The 12,413-nt window shown below is 34.3% G+C and overlaps 1 protein-coding gene across 5 annotated transcripts in view; it reads right to left on the reverse strand.

The window, feature by feature from the left end:
* The window catches only part of GDAP2 (ganglioside induced differentiation associated protein 2), a 114,931-nt gene that overhangs the window by 53,769 nt on the left and 48,749 nt on the right, over positions 1–12,413 (reverse strand). For all 5 annotated transcript variants that reach the window (XR_005032478.2, XM_036924453.2, XM_057500593.1 and 2 more), the window contains exons 7-8: positions 11,135–11,294; positions 8,944–9,100 (exon numbers count right to left, since the gene is read on the reverse strand). Coding sequence is in view for 4 of the 5 variants with exons in the window: in XM_036924453.2 (XP_036780348.1) it covers positions 8,944–9,100; positions 11,135–11,294 (317 nt within the window). In the remaining variant the exon portion in view is untranslated. The remainder of the gene's footprint in view (positions 1–8,943; positions 9,101–11,134; positions 11,295–12,413) is intronic.

Genomic DNA, 12,413 nt, shown 5'->3' on the forward strand with positions numbered 1-12,413 from the left:
CAAGGAGTTTACTTTTTATAAGAAAAACAGGTAGGTGTTGTACATATTATGTGGGACCTACAAAGAAACTAGGTAATTTATCTGGAAAGCCCAGGCTTATTTAATAATTGATTAATGAAACTAGTTGTACTAATACTTTATACACCAGATCATAGGGACTGCAGTTTGCATTTGGCTAAGAGGATATTAAAGCTGGAAGAGATACTGAAGATCTCAAAGAGGAGAAATGACCTGCAAAAGATGGAGTTAATCTTAGAGTTACCAGCCAATTAATGGTAGAGTTGAAATCAGGTCTCCAGTTTTCCAGAAAGGCAAGTACTTTTTCTATTTCACACTGCTTTCTTAATACTCAATGTGCCACTTACTTGATCATAAAAAAGGTTTCAAGGTACCTAAATATGTGAAAAGCAACTCTGAGGCACCTAGGTCACATATGGAGACATCCTATAACATCAAAAACAAAAACAAAAAAACCAAAACACTAAACCAGGAGAGGGAGGACTTGACTGTAATCCTGTCACTTTCTGTGCAACTGCAGTAAAAGTCTCATTTCTATGAACCTAAGTTTCCTTATCTACAAAGTGCTGTTTATGTAAGACACCTTTTAGCTATAAAGTGTAATCACACAACTACAAATATTTAATAGGAAGTCTATTATATATGGATTGTAATGAACAAATGATATGCCTTCTAGTTTCACAGAAACTCTTATTGTTTGTGAAAAACACACTTGCTATTACATAGTTCTACAGTTTGTCCTTTTAAACTTGGAACCTTGCTGACCTATATGTATCAGTCAAAGATAATAGTTTTTAATTTTGGTTTAAGATAAAATTTTCAAGTCAAGAAAAGACTGATGTTTATTGCAGTTCTTTCTATTCATATGTGCTATTCCATATTTTTGCATGAGTCATTTCATAGTTTATTTTACAGTAAATCTACAATTTTACTGTTTTCTAATTGTTTTATGGTTAAGTCACAACCACAATATTAAACAGAATAATATATCTTAAACGTCTTGTGAGCACCACAGGTCCTAGCTCAAAACATGTAACAGGAATTCAGTAAATATCTATTATTTTCTATACTCCATTTATGTACTCTTTAGCTTGTTTTTCTATGATTAATTGCATAAATATAATGCCTGCATTATAGTAGGGACTCAGATCTTTGTTGGATGAACTAATAAACATGACTAATTCAAGGTATTTTGGGGGCCTGAGAATAATCATAAAAGGTCATTAGTTTCAAAAAGTTGAATATGAGACAGACACATATTAAAAGACAACTTTATAATAAGGCACAATGAAACAAGCAATCCAACAGGTGCCTAAATACTTTATCAATCAAGAATGTATGCTGAGAGAAGGGCTGGCAGGGAGAGGAGTGGAGGGGTTGGAGTGGAGGCAAGGTCTAGACATGCAGAACTAACTGCTCCCTTCTTTGTACCACAAAGATTAACACAAGACTCTACCCACTTACAGCAGTGTTTGCTTCTACTCTGTTAGATCACAAGATAGGGAATGTGTTCTACTTGACTCTACATTTCCACTAGGGTAGTTCTTAATACTTAGTAACTATGTGTTCAAAGAACTGTGAAAACAAATCTTTAAACTGGAACTCAGGTGGACAAAATAGCATTAAATACCCTTAGTTCAAAACTCTCATCACTGATACATGCCTGGTTCTCTGAAAAAAAAAACAAGAACTGCTTCTCTAATTAGTAATAACTAATTAAGGAAGTAATAAGCACTCCCAATCCTGCCAGCCAAAAGTTATCCCCTCACAACAACCCCTATCTAATCACAAGGTCTCTCCTCTCCAACTGTAGCCTCTGCCTCCACCCACTCATCATCTGAAATCTCAGGTTCATCATTTTCTTACTTTTCATCATTTTAATTCATCTGTATATATTCCTAAAAAGTGTTTTGGTAGTTTTTAACTATTCAAAAAGAGAAAAGCTTATTATGATATATGTAATCTTTTAGGTCTTTCTTTGACTTCTTATATTGCTAAGATTCATCTGTATTATTGGATGTCAATATTGTTCATTTATTTTTTACTACTATATATAGTGCATTTGATACTATATGAAAACTATGGCTTTTGTCATCCATTGATGGGTACTTGGGCTGCACTCAGGTTTTTGCTATTGTGAACAGTGTTGAGATCAACTTATTTTATATGTCTCCTGGTGTTTGTGTGTGATTTCTCCTGGGTAGATACCAATGAGTAGAAGTGCTAGGTTACAGGGTATGTGCAGTTTTTGGAGATAAGTCCAAACCTTTTTCCAAAGTGTACCAATTTATATTTCTACAAGCAGTGAATAAGAGATCCTGTGAATCTATGTCCACTTGATATTAGCAGATACTTTAACTTTTGCCAATCAATTAGGTTTGAAATGGTATTTCATTTCTCTGGTCACTAACGATACTAAGTTCTTGTACATGTCTATGGGCCATGTATTCCTCCTCCATGAGATGCCTGTTCATACTGTTTGTCCATTTTTCTATTGGGCTGTTTGCTATATTCTCCCTTATTTATAGAAGTTCTTTATATATTCTTGATTCTAATCATTTACCAGTTGTGTATACTATGAATACTCCCATTATGTAACTTGCTTCTCCTTTTTTTAAGCTCCATTGCTCCACTTTCTAAAGTTGTTAATTTTAATATAGTCAAAACTATTTTTTCTTCTTTATTCAATGCTTTTTATATCTCATTTAAGAAACCTGTCCTTTCTGCAAGGTTTGAAAGAATCTAACTTATAACTTCTTCCATGAGTTTAGATTAAAAAAAAAAAAGTCCTTACTCTATCTAAAATTGATTTTATTCTGTGGTATGAACTCTGAAATACTATTAACTTTAAAATGTTTTAAAACTTGATCTGTGATTGACAACTTGAGATCCTAGAATAGATTTTAATTCACAAAATCCATATTAACATGTTTTGAAGAGAAAGTCTATAGCTTACATCTTAGATTCTTAAAGGCTTTATTATTTTAAAAAGGTTTGGAATCACTGCTAAGACCCTGGTGCTATTTCAGTTTCTAAGGACATTGAAATGAATTTCAATAAACAACTCGTGACTTCAATTTTCATCTGGTTTCTTCTTTATTCAGATTAAGCCTTCTCCACTGCCAGTATAGATTGTGTAAATTTGACTGATTATTCAGTCACTCTTTTCTTTTAAATCAGTATTTGGGAGAAAGGAATAAAAGCAAAGGTGGTTAGCTCTCATCCAATAGAGAAACAATGCTTTTCTTGTTTCCCTCATCTATTCAAAGAGTTATTTTACATTTTCCATCATATCTTTTCTACATTGTACCTTGTTTTTGCTGTAGTTTCTGTGTTCCATTTCAAAAGACATGACAATTTTTAATCCCAATCCAACAAGCAAAACAAAAGGTATAAGACGAAAATATCAATTCAAAATAGTCTCTTGTTTTCCTAAAGCTTATTCCAAATAAATGAAATTCTATTACTTGATGGGTAAAATATAATAATTATGAGTAAAAAATCATACAAAATATGTCACAATAGCTGCTAAAATAGACACTACTGAGTTCTAAAGGCAGAAATACAGAACAGATAGATTCTCAATAGGCGGCAATCAACTGAAGTTTGATGCTGTCCTCATGAAGCTAACATAAAGCAATTTCTTTCAGTTAATCAGTTATCCACCTACACAACCAAAGGTTGAATGATAAAGAAAATTTAAGCTAAATTACTCTTTAAAAAAATAACAATAACTAATCCATTTGTGTACAACCAATAGCCCAGCAAAAATTTTGGCTTTGGAATTAACAGATACTCAGACCTCACATAACTGCCCCACATTTTAATTGGTAAAGACCCTTGTTATAACCTTACTGCACTCTGAAATTTAAATAAATTACTGATGTAACAAATAGTTTGACATTTCCCTCCTCTTTATAGCCTAAGCTCCATAGGGCTAGGGCTCTGTCTTGCATGTCACTTTGTTTCATTTCTAAGCACAATATTTGGTTGGCACTTAGTAAAGGCTCAATAAATATTTAATAATGAATGAGATAAAGTTTTTATTGTGAGAAATGACATGAGTTACAAGCAACTGGATCTTAAGCTGACCAAGCACACTAAAAAGAAAAAAAGTTGCTGTAAAATAATTTTAAGAGTTTTAAAAGCTGTATCTTTGGAAAAGAGTATCTAGATTGCTTCCTAATTTTTGTAAGAAAGCCAACTTCTATCTTATGAAATACCCAAATTGGTGTCACAGCTGGATTAAGACCTGGAAATATTAATCAAGAATTAGACAACATGTCTAATTTTTTCAGATGTAAAAAAGAATTGCCCAGAGATACTGATGTGGCAAGGCAATGTTATGGAAAGGATGACTGAACCCAATAGGCAACCCATTTGACCTTCAGATTTGTTACTAATGGAATAATTGAAAGTTTTCAAAAAGATATTAGTAACTAAAGACCTACTTAATTCCTCAAAGATAAAAAAATTTCTATCAACATGATCAAGTAACATAATCAAAACAAACCACACTCCATATGTACAAATAATGCCTGGTTTAGAAAGAATAAGAGAAATAAACTTTAAAACTACAACTTGCAATCTTAGACATTTTGTACATGGCAGAATATGCGAACAGATGCCTTATACCCCATTGTATCATTAACTTCTAAACAAACTGTCATCAATTCTCAAACTTTTTGGTCTCAGGACCCTTTTATGTTTATGTCAGTTATATTAGCAAATATTTACAATATTAGAAAACTTTAAAATTATTATTAATTAAAAAAATAAAAATCTATTATATGAAAAATGCTATATTTATGGAGAAGAGTTACACTCCTTTATATTTTTGCAAATTTCTTTAATTTCTGCTGGATTCTCACATCTGCTTCTGCATTTAATCTACTGTAATAGCACATGTGACCTCATCTTAATCATCACAGACAATGGACACAAAAATGGGAACTCTTAAAATCTTGATTCAGATGTAGCTTATCACTCAAAGGAACTGGTGGCATAGGTACCAAGTTTTGTTTCTTGGTTCATGCTTTGGGGACCAGATGATGTGCTCTTCTCTGTGCTTGCAACTACGTGTTGACTGGATGGATGCATACAACCTGAACACTGTACAGAACATATCCCTGACATCTGAAGGTATTGTGGCTAGGCTAAGCTCATGATTTCCAGAGGAGAGGGAATAGCTTACCTCTGTATATTTCAGTATTGAGAATATTATCTTGTATAGAATAAATATACAATGTTTCAAGATCAAGACCTTTTACTAATAAGAGTTATGCTTTACATGCTGTATTCATATTCTTTCCTAGAATCTACTTCTTTGCTGAGGACTCCTTTCCAGGAAGCATAGACTCAGTGAATACAGATTCATTTTAATACCAGCTTGAACCAGTCCTTAAGAAAAACAAATCTCCTCATTAAAGAGAATGAGAGAGACACAGACTGAAAGATAAGTATTCAGTTCAAACACAAGCTTAAAAAATTTCAGGTTATCTGTACTATTCACGAAGGAATGAAAGAGGAATGAGGTGTGTGTGTTTGTGTGTAAGAGAAAGAGAATAAAATAAGTAGACTTATTTGAAAAAGGTGACAATAATGCAGTTCTTCATATGTGAATATAAAAGCCTCTAGTTCTTTCCAAACTTCTCCAAAGTTGGTTTATATTAAGTGAGCTACAGATGATGTTAGACAAGGGAGATATGCTGCACTAGCTACTCTGAAAGGTCTTCTTTAATGAGCCAGAACTCTGCGCAAACCACTCTTGAGGATCAATTAATTTACCCTCTGTGAAGCAAAGGTGTCAGGCTAGGTCAATGATTTAGGGCACAACAGAATGATCTAAGAGACTAGAAGGAAGATTCCTGAGCCCTTCCCATATATGTTCTGATTTAGTAAGTATGGTGTGGGACCTACAAATTTGTAGCAAGCACTCCTGGTGATTTACTGCTTAGAGTCTGTGTACCCCATTTGGAAAACTGTATCAGACAATTACCAAAACCCTTTAAACTATAAACTACGGGTGAGAGACCACAGACCAGTGGTTTTCAAAGTGTGGTCCACGGTACTGAGGCTTTTTCAGAGGATCTGCAAGGTCAAGACTACTTTCATAGTAATACTGAAACATTATTTGCCTTTTTCACTGTGTTTACATTTACATTGATGGTGCAACACCAACTATTGAGTAAAACTACTGGTGCCTTAGCATGAATCAAGATGGAGACACCAGATTGTACTAGCAGTCATTGTATTCTTCATTGCCAAAATACTCACAGAAAAAAAAGCCAGTTTCATTTAAAAGAATGTTTTTGATGAAGAAGTAAAAATTATTAATTTCATTAAGTCAACCCTGGGAACACATCTTTTTAATATTAATGTGTCACAAAATGGAAAGAACACAAAAAGCATTTCTGCATACCAAAGTATGAGGTTGCCTTGAAGAAAAGCACTATGTGTTTGACTTGCAAGCTGAACTAGTTGCTTTTTTTTCACAATACACTGCTTTTCTTCAAATAATGACTGGCAGAAAAACGATGGTTATTCAACATGAGCATCTGGCAGATGTTTTCTCATAAATGAATAAAGTAACCCTGTCATTTCAAGAAAAACAATCAACAGTATGTGCAGCCAATGCTAAACCTTGAGCTTTAAAAATATATACAATTTTGGGGGATCTGTATCTATCACCATAAGCTTTTTGTTCTTGATACTGAAAAGACTTTTCTGATGAGATCAGTGGTAATATTAACAAATATAATTTTTTTATATTGTGTAAGGAAATGTGTCAATATTTGGAAGATCTAAATAATTTAGTAAATCAATCTTTTCCAAAAGACCAGTGCATCATAATATAAATTCATGCTATACATTATTATAAAATCCATTCAAAGTACAGGATAAAACAACACGTTATAATATAAAAGAATACAAACTTCACGGATATGATTTGAAATTTCACATTATAACTAACTTAGAAGAAACTACCATTTATCAAGTTTTATATAGTATCAAAGAATACCCCAAGTTATTTAAAGAGACTATTAAAATACTCTTCCCTTTTCCAAGTATATATATGAGACTGAATTTTCTTCAGATACTTCACCTAAAACAACTTATTATAACAGTTTGAATGCTGATATGTGAAACAGCTGTCTTCTATTATACCAAACATTAAACACTTGCAAAAATTGTAACAGTGCCATTCTTCTAACTTTTTTTAAATGGTTATTTTTCATAAAAACATGATGGGTTATTTCTAAGTAAATTAATAAATAATTTATCATAATAAATATTGGTAGGAATACCCATATAAACAAAAGCTCTTTGGCATCCTCAACAATTTTTAAGAGCAAAAAGTGAACCAAAGACCAGTTTGAGGACAACTGCCCTAGACCAAAAGAGGTACCCAAATCTAGCAGTGCATCAATCATGATGAGAAAAGGTTATAAATACAAGTAGATGCCAATGTCCCAGTCATGTGGGGGAGAGTCCCATCACTGTAGTTAAAGCAAAATGTTCAGATGATTCTTACACGTGGCCAAGTTCAGAAACCACTGAAACTATATTTGACTGTGATTGCTTTGGGGAAAGCTGTTTACTGGTGCCCCCTTGTGGCTATTTGCTTTTTAAAATAAAGTAAGAATAACGGTTAACACCAGGAACTCAGTAAACACAAAATTCTAATTCTGTAAGGGACCCCAGAGATCATCCAGTTCAACTCCCACATTTTAGACGGAGACTGGCAACTGCCACACACTATTACAATATAGTGTGATAAATGTTATGCTATACTTTGGTTAAGTACAGAGTGTGAAAAAAACATATGGCGTATCCATGTGTTCCAAACTTCCATTCCATTTTTTCCATTACATCTCCAGGGAATTAAGCTTCCTGAAGCAATTGCATCTGAGCTAGTCCCAGAGAATGGGCCAGGAGTTGAAGGATGAGAGTATTCCAGTCAAAAAGATGACAAGTACCAAGGCTCAAAGGTACAACAGACCATGATTTGCTCATTACTGGAAAGCACAGCAGTGGCCAGTTTTAAGAGCTTGTTATAATTAGCAGCTGGTACTTAGCTAAGCTCATGTTCATAACAATCCTCAGATGTTATACCCTCAACCAACCTTATAAGGTAATGGATGATATTAACCATTTATAGTTTATGATTTTTTTTCCCTTTAAAATTTTTTGAAAAGCAGCTAGCTTTCCAAGGACTACTAATCCTTGGAAAAGCTTATCCAGAAGTACAAAAGCTGCTTTTATGTTTTAAAAATGAAACAATTTATTCAGAATTGCTTTAGAAAACACCTTAAAGAAATGGAATAGCTGTATAAGGTCCTTGGGATAAATCAGGGAAAAATAAAGCTCTTTTAAATTTAATAGAAGGGTAGACAATGCTTTAATTATAAATATATTAAAGTTAAGTGTAAACTTTGAAACTCTGCCTTTCTCTTTCTCTAGTTTCTACTTTGTGAATATAACCTTACCCATAGGTCCTACAGTTATAGTAAGAAGAGTAGGAGTTCTGAAATCAGATATGCAACAACACTGTCTTCACCACATATTAAATGTGACCACATAAATTAACTTTGAATTTCTACATCTACAAAACGGGGATGATATCTTCCACTAGATTGTCATGAAGAAAACACTAGAACAGACCACATTATATAGATCACTTGGCAGACGTAAGGCTTTGTTCTTTCTTCTTCACATCTATGAATCACTGTTTCTCAAACTGTGACAGGCCAACAGCTTATTTTTTATTAAAAAATACTTTTATTAAAAAATACTCATGAATGAATCTTCTTTCAATCCCTCACATTAAGGTGATTTTACATCTATTTTAACAGATTTAATGTTCTAATATAGGGCATAAACACATGTCTTTATGTGTCTATAGTTTAAAGGAGTTTGCCTTACTTTCTCTGATGCTGCTTCTGCAGGGCTGCCTCTGATAACTGCCCCTGAAGGATGAGTCTTCTTTGCTTATCAATATCTCCTTCCATTCGAGCAAAAGCATGAGAGCCAATGAAAGACAGATCAACTCCTAAGCCTTCATCCTCTTCCTCTTGGTTGTCTGTAACAAAAATACTGTCAATAGAGAGCTTCTGATAAAACTTGACAGGAAATGCTACAAACAGACTAAATACAGCAGTAGGCATGACTGTGAGGTAACTCAAACACTGGGTTAAGGTTATTTTTTGAAAATGAAACTGAAATCAGATTTAGGGATCTGAAGAACTGAAATAATGTAAGAAACCAACTGCCCATGTGTGACAGAAGTTTTAGGAATACATGAAGTCAAATCAAGGTAACTTGGGTGTATTAGGATGGCAACAGTAGAATGTAATCATTAGTAGAAGTATAGAAGTAATCATGCAGTATGTGGATTAAAAGATGGATTGTAGCAAGGCATCTAAAAAAAAGAGAAAAACAAAGAACAATATTTGGTGTCACTTATCCAGAATTGCTTAAGGAGAGAGCACTTGACTGGTTAGTATATTAACTTCAGTCCTTTCATTAGGTAACCCCTGAAGGAAGATGGATGGACTAGCTTGGCAGGGTATGACCCACATTCATTAAGATATATTTTGATTCTAATTTATCATCCTGGTTTTCTACACTGGTTATGCCTAATAATTATAGTGGTCTATAGGACCACAGTTTTCACTACAATTTAGTAAGTCAACTCCCTGATTTATCCATATGATCATTTTATGTTTGGCTAATAGAAACTAGTCCCTTGGGAGTGGATTCTTTCTTAATGTGTTCCTCACTACCTTATCAGATCTGTTAAAAAAAGAATTGTTTTTAAAAAAAGAAAGAGAAAAGAAACAAACCAAAAAAACACACTTGGACCAGAAGAAGCTTCCCGAGACAATGCCACCGCCTGAAGCCCAGCCTGGCAGGCCATCCAACTGGGACTGCTTCACAGCTACTTCACTGCCCCTCAAAACAGGACAGGCCAACAGCTTAGAAGAGTCTGCTTTTATTAAAAAAGACCCATGAATGAATCTTCTTTCAATCCCTCATGTAAAGCTGATTTTACATCTATTTTAACAGATTTAATGTTCTAATTCAAAGTATGAACACGAGGGCCTTTTGAGGCAGTATTTTCTGAGATAGAGATGTAAATCAAGCACTCTTTGATAATGGTGGACAGAAGGGAACATTTTGGCTCACGAGTATCTACTTCCCAGTATTGGCATCTAAAAGTGGTTTTGCTATTCATTATTCCTTGTCATATGAAATACATTTAGGAAAAATTATATTTTATAGTAGTGGTCACAATTATGAGGATTTCCAAATGACTCTGAGCACATATCAGGGGTGTACTATATTGAAACTCCCTAAAATATATGGTTATCTCTCTAGCAAAACTTGGTTCACAGACAGTTCCTGATGCTATGTAATTCCCTCCATTTGATTTAAGTCTGTATATGGGTGAAAGAGAGTAGTCTCCTACAGATTTTAACTTGACGATCATTTAAAAGTGTTTGCAGGAGGATCTCACAGTAATTCCTAAGCTGCTAACTTTTGAGATCAAGTTCCAGCACTGAAATTTGTGAGGCATGTCTCCATAGAAGGGATTTATGAGCTTAAACATGTATCCATGAAGATCAGTATCAGCTGCTATAAAGAACAGATTAAGAAGGGCTCCCATTCTACCATGCTCTACCATTGCTTCAATCTACAGAAGTGTGTAACCTAAAGACACACAAAAAAAACGGTTATTGTATTCTTCTATTCATGTTTAATGTTAGGTCTGGCTTTGAGGGCACTGTTGAAGCTGTGGGAAATTTCAGATAAAGTACCTAACTACTGTCTCAACATGTCATGCATGAAACTAAACTTCATGAAGGTGAAAATGTGTCTAACTCTGAATCACTACTACCTAACACAGACTTCCCATAATATAATTATTTTTTAGTTTAAAGGATAAATCTTAACAAGAATAAGACTCTAAATTAAACACCTAAGTTGGTCTTGATCTTAGTGTCATACTAAAAGAGAGCTTCCCAAGATCTAGCTGAACTTTCTGCTTTGGTGCTTCGTGTTTTATCAGTCCCTTCGCCTGCTTAAGAGGGGAAATAAGGAAGGCAGAACTCACCCTCTGGGGCACCAGGTTTCTCACTTATTCGAATCTGCCGTTCAGGTACTACAGGCTCCCCTTCTGCATTTCCAATATCTGCAGGGAGGTAGGGCAATGACCGACTCTCCTCCTTTAATGATCTTGGGAAGTACAGAGGTAGCAGCTTGCGGTAAGTAGCCTGTTAAAAAGCAAGTCATTCGGTGAAAAATAACGAAGTACTACAGCAGGCATCAAGCAGTGCTCAGTGCTGTCCCACACACTGTGCCTCCAGCAAGAAGAAAGCCCTTACCTCTTCTATTTAGGCTCAGACTTGATGCTGTCTGGGACCCTCTCTCAGTTCTTGTGTTAAAGATCAGGATATTGTTAGCTAGTCAAGTTACACATGATTCCCACTCTAGCAATTCCAACCAACTGAACCTAGAATGCATAGCCCTGCCACTCCTGTCCCTGTCCACTTCCTTCACTTTACTGGGGATAATCGGTCTTTCAAGATTCAGTTCACATGCTGCCTCCTTAATCCTCAGGGTTCCATCTGGGTCCAATTGACCTAGGCTTAGCTTTCGAGATTTTTTTTTTAACAGTTCTAACTCTTTGTAAAGGATTGTTATTTTATGATTTTTATTCTTTCTCAGAGATTTCCCAAGGAACAAAGATAAATTTTACTTATAAGAAAAGGAGTAAAACTCATTTCATCTTATAATTTCCATATGGGTTGGTCCACTGGATTCACTTAAAAATCCATGATACATTATAGACACTTAGTGCCCTTATTTTTCCTACATCTTGAAGCATTTTGCTTTTTTAATAATTCTATGAATCATTTTTATGATTCATAGTACAGTATTCCTAACTGTACTAAAAAAGACTGAAACAGAATAATAAGCCAAAAGAATGATGGAATTGCCTAGAAGGACAAAGAAGTCATTCAAGAAATCATTATCTGTCTGTTTTCTTATCATGTCACCTGTAATACTGCATCATCTTTCATGTGTATGAGGTGGGTATGTAAAAAGACTGGAGATAGCATCTCTTTAGTCTTTAAAAAAAACTAAGATAATTCACATACCACAGAATTCACCCTTTTAGAGTATACAATTCAGTGGTTTTTAGTATATTCACAAAGTTGTGGAATCATTACCACTATCTGATTTCAGAACATTTTTATTATTCCAAAACAAAAATCTAAGCTCATTAGCTAGGTTATTTCTTATTCCTCTCTTCCCTAGCCCCTAGAAACCATGAATCTTTTCATCTGTATGGATTTGCCTATTCTGGACATGTCATAAAAATGGAATAC

The sequence above is a fragment of the Manis pentadactyla genome, chromosome 4 (genome assembly GCF_030020395.1).
Source record: "Manis pentadactyla isolate mManPen7 chromosome 4, mManPen7.hap1, whole genome shotgun sequence".
In the NCBI taxonomy this organism is placed as follows: domain Eukaryota; kingdom Metazoa; phylum Chordata; class Mammalia; order Pholidota; family Manidae; genus Manis; species Manis pentadactyla.